Raw genomic sequence first — 15,464 nt, 5'->3', positions numbered from 1 at the left:
CCTCCTGACTCCCCAGTGGTACACATTGTTCATTACTACCTTTTTTTAGCCTGGACAATACTGGGCAATGTTGTGTTCCTTGGCAGAGTATTTTCCCTTTTACACCTTCCTGTTCACTGGATTGCTTATACAAGCTCTGATGGGCCTGGATGTGTAGTAGACATTGGGCCTCGTTAACATCTGTAAACTTGAGCAACTGATATTCCAAAGTTGATCAGAGTGCGGGAAGTCTAGCAATGAACTGTTGAGAAGAGAAGATAGATCCATGTTTTGCTATCAAACATTGCAATTATAGGTTTTGCCACCCAAAAGGTATTTACATACATAATTTGCTGAGTTTTATGTATTACTTTTAGTTTCCTTTGTTTTCAATCTGGAGATCATTTTCAAATTGACCATTAGCTGAAACTGGTAGAAACAGGACAGATGTGCTGAGCCCTTGACATTCAAGAAATTTATCAAATTTTCATCACCCAGTTGTCAAATATGTTTGGGTGGGTATGAGATATAGGCACCAGATTGATTCCAATGAACCAAAGCCAGTTTGGTCGAATCCCTAATAATTTTCTGATCAAAGAAAGAGAGAAAAAGAGAACACATCGAAGGTGACGAATCATGAGTAAAACCACCGTTAAGCAAATCATATTACGAACAGTGGCAGATGATCATATAATAAGGAGTAGCAAATTCTAGAGTTGCAACCTTCGAGCGACAAATAGGCCTAAGGAGGTTGGAGAAAATTACGAACCTCCAGGTACAAGTTACCAGTGTTATTAGTACTCTGTCTGTCCCAAAATATAAGAGATTTTGGACGGATGTGACACTATATCCAAAATCTAGTGTCTTACCCGTCCGAAATCCCTTAGATTTTGGGACGAAGGGAATACGTGGAAGGAACAAATGAGTATATGAAAGAAAATGAAAGCATGCACCTGTCAATCAGGTCGACAGCTTGTATATACCGGGAGCATCAAATTCAGAACCACACGAACAGGTTGTCCAATTGACAGCAGAGGAATGGAGACTTGGAGAGGGTATAAACAAAGCTCATCTTCATCTTAGGCCTTAGGAGTGCATTTTTAGAGGCTCCTATTCTGACTGGTAGCTGTGTGTTCCTGTTGGGAATATCTCAATCCAACTGCGATTCAACTCCCAATCTAACTGCCATTTCCCGTTTCTGTTGGGAGTAGTAGCGTTAATGACGTTGGACCAGCCCTGCTGGACTGTTTATGAACTATTGTACGTCTGAATTAGTAATTCCAACTCTGCTTTACTTGTCCGGACAAACTCTGACGAAATTCTTGTAAAGATCTTGTGAAATTTGAACATTCCATATTTCCATTCTACATCTACTACTGCTACATGCAACACAGGATTCTGGTCCAAGACAGTAAAATGCTTGGATGCTCTCTCGGATGCCGGCAGGGGGAAGGGATCGGCAGGACGGGCCCAACAGGAAGGACTCGTGTGCAGACACCGGACAGAGTGAGAGATTGCTGTGCTTTGGGCAGCAGATGTGTCAGTGTTTATCCATCCATTCCTCGGCTACCTTTTGACAGCAAGAAATGGGTCTCCATAGAAACCGCATGGCCCCAGCGAATTCAGCATCCACGGATTTTTGCTTGGATTTGATGTTCTTCTTCTTGTGCTATGCTCTCTCCTTCAGGCCATCCATCATGCTCAAGTCTGAATACTGAATCCATGGCTTTGGCTGATGCTGTCATCCATATAGTGTGTGTGTGTGTGTGTGTGTGTGTTTTAATGCATGATTCTTTTATTGAAGTGCATTTTCTGATGAGTAGTTACCGTGGATGATTGACTTCTAAGCAAGTGCGGAGTTGGTAAGTTGTACCACAGACAGACAACACGTATCTCATGTACAGTACAGTTCAGCAGGGTAACGTAGTACCCTTGCTAACCAGGGTCGACAGGGACTCGCAGTAGTTGTAAATGGGACATATACACTGATAGTAGTACTGTTCATTCATTGATTAACGGCTACACCTACACCTTTCCTTTCAGAAACATTATTGTGGTCATGTTATTAATTATAGAGAAAATTGCAAAAACCACCCCGAAAGTCACTTAAATTTTGACATTCCACCCTATAAGTCATTTTGTTGCAAATACCCATCTGCTACTAAGTTTTGTTTCAAAAACCACCCCAATGCGCACGTGTTTAACCGAATCAATTCGTTATTGCTGATGTAGGATTACCACAGGCTAAGCTAGCCAAGTCAATCTTGTCTAAGTGCTTGCATTAGACTTATTTTTCATATTTGATTGATTTTTTTTTTTTTGCATATAGCAAAACTCAGTGCAACAATGTTTAAGCTCTCGTCAACAATTTTATATGTGGAATCTCACAAAAAATGTATCACGAATACTCTAGAAGTATTTAGTTTTGGTAAAGGCCATATTGATGGCTCACATTTTATAAAAATATGTTGATTCGGTTAAGCATATGTTTACCGGGGTGGTTTTTGCAACAAAATTGAGTAGGTGGGTGGATATTTGCAACAAAATAACTTATGGGGTGGAATGTCAAACTTCAAATGACTTATGGGGTGATTTTTGCAATTTTCCCTTAATTATATGCCAAAGTAGCAAATTACTCTCTCTGTTCTTAAAAAAAAACTCTTTTTAGATGCCATAGCAACGGTCACTTAACACATTATTCAGGTAATGTTTTTTCCCCAACTGTTTTTACTGAACTGATTAGTGCTAACAAAACGAGCGGTAACTCGCCGGTGATATATTTTTCCTGGCTGAAGTATGATGCTTTACCACTGAATTACATTTGGGGAAAATGGCCTAGCTTAGAGTAGCTTAGCAAACATCCACACACAAAGGTGAAAACCTACAAAGACAACCCTGCACGCTTATATTTTGGAAAGTAGTATGTAGTGGTAGTTGGAAGATCACCATCCAGAAATGCGTTGAGCTCCCAACTTGGGACCTATGCGTTTGCAGGAATTAGTGGACTATGGAGGTAGTTGGTGCCGGCCGGCCTTACACTTCTTCTTCTTTTTTTTTTTGAACGAATGCCGGCCTTACACTCCTGAATTTGCTACTCCCTTTAAATTTCGAATTCAGACGGCATGGATTTTGATTATAAATTACCACTAGCTCGTAGCAGATGGTTCTTGGCCACCTTATCCATGATAAGCTTATTACTGCATTTTTGTGCCTTCTGGTTGGATTCAATCTGAAATGTGGCTAGAGTAGTTTATTACTCCTATGTTGCTTGATCATTAAAAAAAGTACTCGGTTAACATTGGGATCATCTCTAAACTAAATTCCATTGTCCGTAATTTACGTAGTAGGCTAGTAGTTGTAGCTGAATTCATTGATTAGCTCTCATATCTGTTCCTGTTTATCTGATGTACACAGTTCATTGCCATTTGTAAACATCAATACTTTGCCTAGAAAACACACCACAACTACACTTCTTCTAATCGGGACAACTAAGCAAAGCCACCCTTTTTGGTCAAAGTCATGTATTGCCTATCATTAGGTGATTGCATAATTACATGAACCTAACCCACTGATTATCCTATGATGTTAGCCATGGAAGGAGAACACTGACCAGGAATGCGAAACAACAGTACTAGATATCAGCAAGTTGAGCATTTAGCATTCTTATCTGTGCTTCCCACTAAGAAACAATTAGGCATCTTTGTCGGAGCAATTTATGCTTGATTAGCTGCCCATGCAGATCCTTGTTGTCATTTGTCAGGTAGTAGTAGAACACGTCCACCTGTTTCTAAAGGAGGACAGAATTTTTTCTTAAAAAAAATTGCTGACATTGAAATGCTTTTGCTACCAGAAACCAAGAAGGCAAGAATAATGTTCCCTGAGCTAATGTTTGCACGCCCAAAAATTAATCATACACCTTTGGAAAAGGGCGTGCCAAAGAGCATGAACCAAAGAGCAGGCATAAGTTTTTGTTTAAAGAAGATACGGAACATGAACAATATATGGAAAATGGTGTAATAAAAATACGTTGCATAACATTTACGGGAGGAATTGAGAGGGTGAAAATGGCATTTCCTTTTTACGCTAGGAAGACAGTCTCAAAGAAGTTTGCAACCGACGAAAGTGCAAACAAATACCATTCCCTTGTTCTAAAATACATCATTCATCCAAAAATCTAATCTAAGGTATATTTAATTTTTTAGTTTTTTAAATAAGATAGGTATATTTATAGTTTATATGTACCGAATTAAATTGTTAACTAAAACATAAGAAGTCATTTTAATACTTATTGGTTGCATGCATGTATGTACCCCCTCCGTCCCACTGAACAAGGCACGCACACATTTAAGATTCATTATAAAACTAAGATTTATTTGATAAATATTTCATTATAAATTAAGATTTATTTGATAAATATTTCATTGGATTGATATTTGAATTTACTTTCATATAATTGTGATTTTGTTACTATAAACATCGTAGTATTTAAGAATTTCAAAGTTAAAAGTTAGTTTTAAAAATCGTTTCAACTTTGACTGCACCTCAAGCTTAGTCAGTGGAACGAAAGGAGTAGTTTCTTGATTTGTCATATGGTAGATGAGTTCTTTTTTTTCTTGGTCTTGGTGATAAAAGAAATATATCTTAAACTTTTAAATGGAGAGAGTATATTTATTTCTGAAGACTTTGATAGAGATTAAAAAACAAAGATAAAAGAACTATATTACTCTTTATTAATTGTCCCGATTGATGATAGTCGGATGGAGGTTGTCGAGATACGAAACAATCCATTTAAAATAAAATTTAAATACTAGAAATAGTTATATTTAAGTGATCAAGGGGTGATAACTCATATCACAGGGGGAAACTTGAGAAATCGAAAATAGAAGGGATATTAGAGATATACAAACAATATGTCTCTAACTTGAGCATTGAGTTATACTCCATTTATCTCAGTATAAATATGACCTAAAGATAAGATATACAAACAACGAAGTATCTCTATTATTATTCGTAGTTCTGAAATATGTGCACGGATAGAGTTGTAAACGAAAAACCCGAGCATTGTATTGCAACAAGAGCCTGGACGCTGAAGCATGTGCCTGCCTACTGGCTAGGGCTGCACGTTGATGTGATCCCCTAGGGTTCTCCGATCACGTCTCATCACTATATGACACAAATATTTTCGTCCTACCCAAGTTTTCTTTCACATATTAATGGACTAACAATTACGAGTAATTAGCACGTCACTCAGATTCAGAGATTCAGATTGCCCTCCACACGTGCATCTCCTGTCACAGTGTCACACAACTCGTAAAGTCAGTTGGATTAAGTAGCAGTAATTTGTTAGAGCTGCAGCAATAATTCAGTTTGTCTACAATTATTTGTTGGAGCTGTAGCAGTCACTCAGGCCTGTTTACTCGAACTAAAAACGCAGTAAGGCTGAGTTTAGTTCTAAACTTTTTTTAATTTTTTTTTAATTTTTCCATAAAATCAAAACTTTCCTGCACACAAACTTTCAATTTTTCCGTCATATTGTTTTAATTTTAATTAAATTTTTAATTTTAGCATGAAAACACACCCTAACCTGAAGAAGTTTGGAGAGCACGTTTGTCTGTCTCGCTTGCTTGCTGCAATGGCAAAGTTGTACGGCTCGAGATATTGCTACATTCAGGCCTGTTTTCTCGCTTCCAACGTCAAGGCATGCGTGACAACTTCGACTCCTACCTTCAGGCACGCTCTTACTACCTCTGTAGTATTTTTTAAAAAAAGAATCAACTTATATTCGTAGTTAGAGGTTGACTTTTTAATAGAGAGTACGTCCAAAATATTGATTACCTAAAAATATCAATTATTGAAAATGAAATAAGATTCAAACAGGGTCAAGTAACATAGGAAACATATGAATGGCAATAGAGCACCTTTATGGTGCTTTCTACGGTATGATAGTACAGATTTATTAGAAGAGTTTCTGACAACCGCAGTTTCTCCCAAATCCAGAAGCTCCTCCAAACAATTCAACATTTTGTCTAGATTCTAAAAAAAATGTAGTTATAAAATTTTAGAAATAAACTAGAAACAAGAAGCTAGAAAGCCTAACTTTTCTATATTTTCAAAAGCTAACTATCAATCAATTGTTTCTCACAAACATATCCTCCATCAGAGTATTAGTATTATCGCAGTAGAAGTGATATCATTTTCTGCTATTAGCAAAATATTTTTTACTAGTAGTTGATGTGGTAGTATGATATTAGATTAGAAAAAAAAAACGGCTTAAATTAGTTCTTTTACCCATTAGAACATTGTAAACACTTCACGGCAGAATTGGTATATATATGGTGAGCATATTGCTATCGATAAAAATGCCTCATAAAAAAATGCTTGTGTAATTTGCTCCAAATCCAAACACATTGCAACAAAAAAAAAAGAACTATTATCCTATTATAGACTAAATAATAGTCTTTCACGAAACAAGGAAGAAAGGATCCAACCAAATCAGCACTAAGGGAAGCCTTAATTAATCAGCTTAATGAGCCCCACTACCACTAACCACACTATAATACGGTACAAATAGATCATATATACACTAGCATAGCACGAAATCGCAAAGTCCACTAACATCCCACTCCCCCTTCCAAGCTTCTTGTCTCCTCTCCTCTCCCCAACTCCCACGCCATCTCGCCACCACCAACCGATTCAGGCCGCGCACGCCATTAATGGAGTACGAGCGCATCCACGGCCCCCCGCTCCAACGTCAGGTGGCCTCCTCCCCGCGATTCCCGTGTGAATTTGCTCTTTCTTCCCGGATTTTTCGACTTTCTTCTTCTTCTTCTTCTTCTTGGTTTGCTCTTCTTCTTTCTTGGCGGTCTGCACCCATTCGGAGTCCGAGCTCATCTCCGAGTCCATGGCGCCTCTCGCCTTCGATGGCTGGAACTGAAATACTAGGCATTAGCGCCACTTATCTTGCTTCGATTTGGTAAATTTTGCTCGATTCCTTCATCGTGGAGTTGTGCTGTTCTTCGTACTGGAGGTGTGTCCTTTTTAATGATTGCTAATATTCTTGGAAAGCAGGCACGCCTGCCATTGCTGAACTCGATGTTTTCTCATCGATTGGTCGGGATATTGCCGTTGATAGATTCCCCTGCAGTGCTCCTTTTCGTCTCTTCCATTCTCCTCTCAAATTCGCCTTGACATTTTGGTCGGCACTGTACTTTTGTGGTGGTGGCCACTGGCCAACAATGTTCAGGCCTGGAACGATCGCCTGTGTGGCTAATTCGGCGCGCATTTTGCTGAAAAGTTTGCGGGCTTTTATCCTGTTTGCTGCTCTACCGGGTCACTGCTCTGCCAGTTTTGTCTCAATTTCTGTGATGCTTTCTGTGCCATAGCTTTCAAATGTTGGCTTTGGTAAGGAGGGGATTGAGATAGGTCGGGTTATCTGAGTGCACACTTCACTAAAAAGTTTGGATCCTTTTGTCCATTCTGCTGTGATTCCGTCGGAATTTGGCAATTTTCGCAGTTAATTTTGCCTCATTTACTGATTTGATTCACCACAGCTTTCCCCAATTTCTTTCAGCTTCCACTAAAATCTTTCCTTCTTTCCTCTTCCTGCTCCAGTCGGGTGGATTCTCCCCAGCTAAGCTACGAGCAATGCTTCTCGGGCTAGAGAAAAATCAGCACAACGGGGAGGACACATCGCCTGAGGCCAACGATTCCGGCGAGCTGGACGACCAGAGTAAGTCCACTACCCCAGAAATGGTGTTGCACAGCTCAATCATTCTCATTTACGGATTCACCAAATCGCTAATTGCGTCAACAGGGAGCATGGAGTGCTCCACCTCCACCGAAATGTCGAGCAACAGTGGCCACAGATCAAGAAACCGAGCTCAGGACGACGACAGCTTCGACTCCGAGAGCAGCTCGTCGGGCCCGCCGACGGTGAAGAGGCCGGCGGCGGTGACCGCCTTGCTGCCACCGTTCTCTAGGCCGACGCCGTCGAAGTGGGATGATGCAGAGAAGTGGATTTCTAGCCCCACGGCGAACCGCGGTGGCCGTGTGGGGAGTGCAGCTGGGGCTGCGCCGAAGAAATCGGCGCTGGCATTTCCTGAACATGTAAGCCGGCCTCCAGCCGTTGCTAAGGTGGTTGCTGAGGTCCCCATCAACACTGGAACCTTGGTGAAGAATTCAGTTGGTAAGCAAGAAACTTCACCATGCCTTTTTTAATTTCCTTTTTGTGCTCTTGAATATCTTAATTGATAAGGATTGTGGATTTGTGGTGTAATCAAGAAGTTTTAGATGATGTTCTAGTGACCTGTGAGAGCCACATCTGTGGTTTGGTGTGACTAGAATTTCAGCCTATCTTTGTCTGCAAGTTAAGAGGTTGAATTAGCATTTCTCCTGATTGTTTGTGATGTAGTCTGTTACTGTTAGGTTGAACCAAGTATTGTTCGGAGACTCGGAGTGTTAGGTAGGCAAATTTGAAGTGGAGTAGAGTGAATTGAGAAGACACGTAACATTGTGAGTAGCCGGTGCAAAAAGGGTCTGAAATTGATGTTTAGCTGTTTTTCATGACAGGAGGAATATTATAATTCATATACAAATTTGTTAAATATAAAATCAGAAAGCAAACAAATCCATCTGTTTTCATTAGATAAACCTGCTTATAAGTCTATGTGCCTTATGTATCGCCCATTTAAATGAACAGTTCCGGTATGTTGGGTGAATGCCTATTCCAGGGATAGTTTATCTTTCACTTACTAGTTGCTATAATTCAAAATCTCTCTGGCTTATACTTCTTAGATGACAGCAAATAAACTTTGTTTCCTCTATGCTTCTACCTTTTGTAAAATTCAGTATGCCACTGACGGAAATGTCCTGTTCTATTTTGTTTGCAGCTCTCGCACAGCCTATTTCATTTAATCCTGCACAAAGTGCTTCGATAGTTGATGAACCAGCTCCTGCAGTTAGGTCTGTTTCGATGAGAGACATGGGCACAGAAATGACTCCTATTGCCAGCCAGGAGCCCTCTCGGACTGGGACTCCTATTATAGCTTCTAGTCCAACCTCCTCTCGGACACCAACACCACAACGTAATGCAGAAATCAATATTGGTGAATTTGGTCCAAATAAGATGGAAATGTCTGAGGAGGAACTACAAATGAATACAAGAAAGGAAATCATGGATCTTGGCCAACGGCTGGGAAAGACAACTATAGCTGCATGGGCTAGCAAGGAAGAGAAATCTACAACAAGTTTCGCAAACGTCATAACCGACAAGGCTGTAGAAATCGACAGAGAGGCTCGTGCTGCAGATTGGGAGGAGGCAGAGAAAGCAAAATATCTTGCAAGGTGTGTGCTCATTCTTGGCTATCTACTAACAGATACTAGTGAGCTTGTAATGTGATAATTCTCAAATCAGGATTAAGTAGGGAAAACATGCAAGCTTGCATTGATAAATATTAAGATTTAAGAACAACTAGGGTAGCCCATCTCGTAGAAATATAACGCATGGCAAGGAAATCAAAACTTCATATTGCTAGGCTTATCTGAAGAATTTGCACATTTCCCTGACAGCATGTTTATCTTTCTTTTTTCTCCTACCCTGCAATTCTAGGTTTCAGAGGGAAGAGGTAAAGATTCAAGCTTGGGAAAACCACCAGAAAGCAAAAATTGAAGCTGAAATGAAGAGGATGGAGGTAGACCTTCGATCTCCCTTTGATTATTTTGATGATGATACCATGTATACTCTTCAACCAGGCCAATATATGCAGTTTCCTAGTTTTTATCACTGGATAAAATAGCTTCAGTAACTTGTCAAAATCATTAAACTTTCTCTGCAAAAGGGCTAGGAGTACATCATTAGCACCAAAAGTGTCTTATTCTGCATTGGAATGGGACTGTTTATGAGTTTATCTCATGACACATCTATCCAAGTCCAAGACACAGAATTGAACAGAAACCCAAGAAGCTTCAGGCAATTTCAATTTCTGACAATCACCTACCTCTGACTGAATTGCAGGCAAAGATAGAGATCAAGAGAGCTCGCGAGCAGGACAGGCTTTCGAGCAAGTTGGCAGCTGCAAGGCACAAGGCAGAGGCGAGGAGGGAGGCCGCTGAGTCCAGGAAGAACCAAGAAGCAGCAAGAACTGAAGAGCAGGCGGCTCAGATCCGGAAAACCGGGCACATACCTTCCTCAATCTCCTGCTGGTGCTGGTGCCTGTGATTCTTCACTCTGCCATGATCATCTGTTATTTGGGTAGAAGAAAAATACTTGCTCCTTGCACGACCATGTAAAATATTCGCTACTGGTTGGTTCATCGTTCAGTGATCAATGCCAATGAGTCGCCATTTTTGTCCTCTCGATTTCACTGATAGAATCAGGGCGTATCTACCTGCATAACTACTCCCTCCGTCCTAAAAAAAAAAAAAAAGACAAACCTTGGTTTCCGTGTTTAACGTTTGACCGTCCGTCTTATTTAAAAAAAATATGAAAAAAATTAAAAAGACAAGTCACGCCTAAAATATTAATCATGTTTTATGATCTAACAACAATGAAAATACGAATTATAAAAAAATTTCATATAAGACGGACAGTCAAAGTTGGACACAGAAACCCAGGGTTTGCCTTTTTTGGGACGGAGAGAGTATATATTATTACTCGTAGTGACGATGAGGAATTAAATCTCGCTGTTATTCAGAGTGCAGCGCGATCAAGCCTGGTTTCAATTGGGGAGGGAGAAATTTTAGGCTGTGTTTAGTTCCACGCTAAAATTGAAAGTTTGAAGAATTTAGAATGATGTGACGGAAAAGTTGAAAGTTTGTTTGTATAGGAAAATTCGATGTGACTGAAAAGTTGAAAGTTTGAAGAAAAAAATTAAAATTTAAACAGGCGAGGGCCTGACTGTTTTAGAAGAAAGCTGCCACTTTTACCTTGTAAACCCACGTACACAAGCCATATATGGCCCGGATGGACGGATGCGAAAAAAGCCATATATGGAGATGATATAAAAGGCTAAAAATTGTTTCCTGTAGTGCTCTCCGTGCCTCTTTCAAATCTACAGATTGCCACTCGTCCAGTCATCCTCTCCGCGCGCTATAAAAGGCTAGGAAATCGCAGCGCCCGCCATCAACCGATCGATCTCCTCTCCCCCGTCTAATCGATCTGTTCAAGCGGATTCCGACGAGACGATCAATGGAGGCACCATCGGCGTCGGCGTCGGCGGAGGAGAGGCAGCGGATCGAGCGGGTGGCGCGGTTCGTGGCGCGTGACCGGGACGGCGACATGGCGGAGGCGCTGCTGCTCCGGCTGTTGAAGATCACCCGCAACGCCCGCCGCTGGGGATTCCTCGACCGCGACCACCCCCTCCACCCGTATTACCTCCAGCAGAAGGTCTCCGAGCAGTGCCGCATCCTCCGCCCCCGCCCCGCCGCCGCCGCCGCCGGTGATCGCTGACCAGATCACGTCCATGGGACTCTTCTTCTTCTTCGCCCACGCGGACACCACCACTTGTGCTCAGATTTTTTATTATTTAATTTATATATTTTTTTAGGATCTTTGTCAACATTAATGACCCCATGAGATTTCCTCTTGAGATTATACGAGAATCAGCGGATGTTCATCATCAGCCAGATCAAAGCTAATTAATTAATTGCTCGTAATGCGGCAGATTTGAGGCATGTTCTTGCCGTGTACTCGCATGTGACAACTATCTGAATCCCTGAAATTGCAAGGGCAAACTGACACCCAAATGGGCCTAATCTCGTCGGCCCAGGTATCAAAACCAAGCCGGGCCGTCCCAAGCAAATTGGGTCTCAATCCTCCCGAATGGGCCTGGGGACATGTGGTATCTTGAATTGGGCCTCACCTTGTCAGCCCACGTGAATAATTTCAGCGATTGGGTCGACGCGTGCCACTGCGAGAGAAACGTGTTACCTCGGGTTCTCTCTCTCTCCCACTCTCGCCGTCGCTCTCCGCCATTCTCCACCGCCCACCCACACCGGAGGTCGCCCACCACCGGGGCCTCACCTCCTCCTCCTCCCCCTCGTCATCAAGCAGAGGGGGGGATCGGGGTCGCCGCGGTAAGCTTCCCTATGCTTCGATCTCGCCAGCTCCAATCCCTCCCGCGATTTCTCCGATTCGATTCCGTATCTATGGCCTTGTACTGTTTGGTTGTAATCACAATTTTGGTGCCGCTCGGGGGTGCGCGGATGCATGTGAAACGGAGAAAAATTAGGTCTCCTGTGCGCGATTAGGGTGAGATGTCGCGATCCCCATGCGATTGGCGGACGTAGATATGGGTGTGGTCTTGGTAGGGTTAAAGGTATCATTATCACGTAATCACGGTTTAGACAGAGACAGAGGAGATAAAGCATGAAAGAGGCAGTCATATCGTGATGGGCCATTATATTAGTGAGTAAAAGAGACCGTCTTTTTCTATGGAGGGTTTTGTTTAATATCTAGTGGGTCCCGATCACCCCAAACTCCACAGGTTTTGATTCTGATGGCGTTGAAGATTCTGTGTTCTGTAGTTCTCACTAATCCAGTTGTGTCGGGCTCCTGTTTCGTTTTCCATTTCCGTGTGTGTAAATTGTTAAAAGTTTCTGCTTCCATTTTGGTTTTTCATACAGATGGATCCTTTGGAATCTGAAGGTGGCTCACAGAAATCCAACAATAAGCCCAAATGTACTCCCCTTTTGTCCCCGTGCCATTTTTTAATTGGCCTCGAATACATGTTGTATTGCTTTAGGGATTTTTATATTGCTTCATGGGGTTGATGATTTATTTTGTATGCAGATTCTAAGTTTACGCAACAGGAGCTTCCAGCATGCAAGCCACTACTAACTCCTGGAATTGTAACTTGCCCATCACCAATTTTACTATCTTCAAATATGCATATTATACTACCTATTAGATTTATGAGTTCCTTTTATGCGATTGTACGTGAAAATACATAGGTGGTTGCTACCTTCTTGCTGATTGGTGTCATATTTGTCCCAATTGGGCTCGCGTCTCTATCTGCATCGCAAGAGGTAAATGCAAATTTGCGTGGCCAGATTGTTGTTGTATGTTGTCATTTTTATGGTGCATTTGTTTATTCTATTACTCGGGTACATTGTAGATCGTCGAACTGGTGGATCGATATGACACAAATTGTGTGTCCACGCCTGACAAGGTTGGGTTCATTCAGAACACCGATACTGACAAGACATGCACAAGAACACTGACTGTGAGTATCGAATGAAAATGTCAATATACCTTGCCTACCGCTTATCATGTTGGCCCTTACCATCTCTTAGAAATATGCATTCAATTGTTTTTGCTAAATAAAAAAAAATCCGTGATGGATTATCTTTTTGTTGTATGTATTAGGTGCCTAAACATATGAAGAGCCCAATCCAGATATATTACCAGATTGGCGACTTCTATCAAAACCATCGACGGTAATTCGTGCATGACATTCCTCATTTTTTTAAAAAAAAATACTTCCTTTTTTATTCCAGTTTGGGATTTATAAGAAATATGAAATTACCGGTTTGACACCTTTTGATTTGATCCCTAAATTTATTGTATTCTTACTGGACATCGTTTGATTTGAATTATGTGTACTTTGAGAGCATCCTGTCTGCATGACTTATGTTGATATAATCCGACCAATTGTTGACTTCTTCTTATGTATATAGGTATGTGAAAAGTCGAAGTGATAAACAATTGCGGTATAAGAATGCTGTGCACTTGACAAAGGATTGTGATCCTGAAGGTAATACTGTTGATGGTGCTCCAATTGTTCCATGTGGCCTTATTGCTTGGAGCTTGTTCAATGATACATATACAATTTCGGTGAACAAGAAGGCCATTGAAGTGAATAAAAAGGATATAGCTTGGAAGAGTGACAAGACCGATAAATTTGGCAGTGATATTTACCCAAGTAATTTTCAGAAGGGCAGTCTAATAGGCGGTGCTAAACTAAATGAGAGCATACCTGTATGTGTTTTTCCCCTATGTACAACATGGCATATTTTGTTACCTTTATTTCATACATTTTCGTCTCATTGACATTTTGTTTTTTCTGTCTCCTGTCATAAATAGTTAAGTGAGCAAGAAGACCTCATTGTTTGGATGAGAACCGCTGCCCTCCCAACTTTCAGAAAACTCTATGGCAGAATCGAGACAGATATTATGGCAAATGATCAATTAACAGTGGTTATACAGAATAACTATAACACATATAGTTTTGGAGGGTCTAAAGCGTTGGTCCTTTCAACTACTTCTTGGATTGGAGGCAAAAATAACTTCATTGGTGTTGCATATCTGACTATAGGAGGCCTATGCATTTTCCTTGCAGTGGGCTTCGTAGTTCTTCTCTACATGGTTAAGCCAAGGTATGCCATGTTATTGCTGCCTTGCTGGCATAATGTGCTCGCTACTATTTCATATGCACACATGCATGTTTTGAGGATTACCTCCCTCTCACATGATCCCTTCATGGGGAGCCTGCTATTCTGTTACTTCAGTGATTTTTTACCTGATTATGTAATTGATGTGCTTCATCATTGTGCTAATTTTGGTACGAAGATGCTATAAAAAACTATCTATTTCCATCGCTGCTTTAGGGCAACCACAATGTGCATGAAAACTAAACTTAAGGAATAAAGTAGTAATTTTTGTTGTACCTTTATACATTGGGAAATGAGCTAGGGAGAGATAGTTCTATGGGCAACCTTAAGCTTAAGGCTAAACCATAAGAATTAAAAAATTATATCATGGCTTTACAACATGCATGCACACTTTCAATCTTGAGTAAATGATGTGTTTTTTCTCAGTGGGTCCCACCTTAAGGTCAAGAAGCTACCATATACATTGTAGCATGTACTATAAATAAAACAACATAAGAATGTGGGTCCCATCTTATGGCTCAATTAATCTTAAACATTGAGGATGCCAGTAGGAAACCTGAGCTCTAGGGACCAGCGTAATGCAATGTGCAGCATTGCATGGTTGATATTGCTGAACATACCATGTATATTTTTTTGAAGAAATTTGTAGATGTTTGTAAGTTCTAAATTCGAACTGTTGCACTAAGAAAATCATGCTTGATTCCTTTCAGGACTCTTGGAGACCCCTCGTACTTGTCATGGAATAGAGATACTCCAGACCATCCAAACTAATAGACTGGAATCTCTCTTCTGATATATAAATTTAATAAAGGATCATTTCAATGGGTAAAATGTGAAATTCCTTTACTTGAATCTATGGATGATGTTATGATTCCTATCTAACGTGTTTGTGATAGCCCGATAGGTCCATAGGCATGAGAATACATGAGACAGTGTACTCTGTTGACTCCAATTTTACTTGACAAGAACAGGAGTTGTTCAACTTATTTCTGACAAATTAACCCAGAGTTCAACTATAGTACTCATTATTTCAGTGCTCTTTTCACAGTTCCTGTCTGTATCACACAAAGGTAACCCAAATACTGTAACCAACAGTA

General features: G+C 40.8%; 3 protein-coding genes across 7 annotated transcripts; all 3 read left to right on the top strand.

The window, feature by feature from the left end:
• The first annotated feature begins 6,569 nt into the window (after positions 1-6,569).
• LOC127768530 (uncharacterized) lies at positions 6,570-10,329 on the top strand. Of its 5 annotated transcripts, none has more exons than XM_052294127.1 (6): positions 6,570-6,734; positions 7,591-7,708; positions 7,793-8,164; positions 8,868-9,321; positions 9,587-9,668; positions 9,992-10,329. In XM_052294127.1, the coding sequence occupies exons 1-6, from the start codon at positions 6,693-6,695 to the stop codon at positions 10,193-10,195; spliced, it is 1,272 nt and encodes a 423-aa protein (XP_052150087.1). In that variant the 5' UTR covers positions 6,570-6,692; the 3' UTR covers positions 10,196-10,329. The 5 variants fall into 5 exon arrangements, with proteins under 5 accessions (XP_052150087.1, XP_052150088.1, XP_052150090.1 ...); XM_052294128.1 differs by lacking the exon at positions 6,570-6,734 and adding an exon at positions 6,758-6,952 and having other exon boundaries at positions 7,048-7,708; XM_052294130.1 differs by lacking the exon at positions 6,570-6,734 and adding an exon at positions 6,758-7,006.
• A 701-nt stretch (positions 10,330-11,030) lies between these two features.
• LOC127768749 (uncharacterized) lies at positions 11,031-11,564 on the top strand. Its single transcript, XM_052294384.1, has one exon. The coding sequence runs from the start codon at positions 11,165-11,167 to the stop codon at positions 11,423-11,425; it is 261 nt and encodes an 86-aa protein (XP_052150344.1). The 5' UTR covers positions 11,031-11,164; the 3' UTR covers positions 11,426-11,564.
• Positions 11,565-11,900: 336 nt separating this feature from the next.
• Positions 11,901-15,349, top strand: LOC127766646 (ALA-interacting subunit 5-like). Its single transcript, XM_052291757.1, has 9 exons — positions 11,901-12,051; positions 12,601-12,655; positions 12,767-12,825; positions 12,928-13,002; positions 13,092-13,199; positions 13,343-13,413; positions 13,654-13,954; positions 14,060-14,352; positions 15,078-15,349. The coding sequence occupies exons 2-9, from the start codon at positions 12,601-12,603 to the stop codon at positions 15,136-15,138; spliced, it is 1,023 nt and encodes a 340-aa protein (XP_052147717.1). The 5' UTR covers positions 11,901-12,051; the 3' UTR covers positions 15,139-15,349.
• The last annotated feature ends 115 nt before the right edge of the window (positions 15,350-15,464 follow it).

The sequence above is a fragment of the Oryza glaberrima genome, chromosome 3, assembly GCF_000147395.1.
Source record: "Oryza glaberrima chromosome 3, OglaRS2, whole genome shotgun sequence".
In the NCBI taxonomy this organism is placed as follows: domain Eukaryota; kingdom Viridiplantae; phylum Streptophyta; class Magnoliopsida; order Poales; family Poaceae; genus Oryza; species Oryza glaberrima.
Note: the sequence above shows the minus strand (reverse complement) of the source record. Positions and strands in the feature narration are given on the sequence as shown.

Excerpts from the sequence above, each read along its gene's own strand:
- LOC127768530 (XM_052294127.1), top strand. The coding sequence starts at position 6,693 with ATGGAGTACGAGCGCATCCACGGCCCCCCGCTCCAACGTCAG. Across the intron at positions 7,709-7,792 it reads CGGCGAGCTGGACGACCAGA|GGAGCATGGAGTGCTCCACC; the intron begins GTAAGTCCACTA and ends TTGCGTCAACAG. Across the intron at positions 9,322-9,586 it reads AAAGCAAAATATCTTGCAAG|GTTTCAGAGGGAAGAGGTAA; the intron begins GTGTGTGCTCAT and ends CTGCAATTCTAG.
- LOC127768749 (XM_052294384.1), top strand. The coding sequence starts at position 11,165 with ATGGAGGCACCATCGGCGTCGGCGTCGGCGGAGGAGAGGCAGCGGATC.
- LOC127766646 (XM_052291757.1), top strand. The coding sequence starts at position 12,601 with ATGGATCCTTTGGAATCTGAAGGTGGCTCACAGAAATCCAACAATAAG. Across the intron at positions 13,414-13,653 it reads TTCTATCAAAACCATCGACG|GTATGTGAAAAGTCGAAGTG; the intron begins GTAATTCGTGCA and ends TTATGTATATAG. Across the intron at positions 14,353-15,077 it reads CTCTACATGGTTAAGCCAAG|GACTCTTGGAGACCCCTCGT; the intron begins GTATGCCATGTT and ends GATTCCTTTCAG.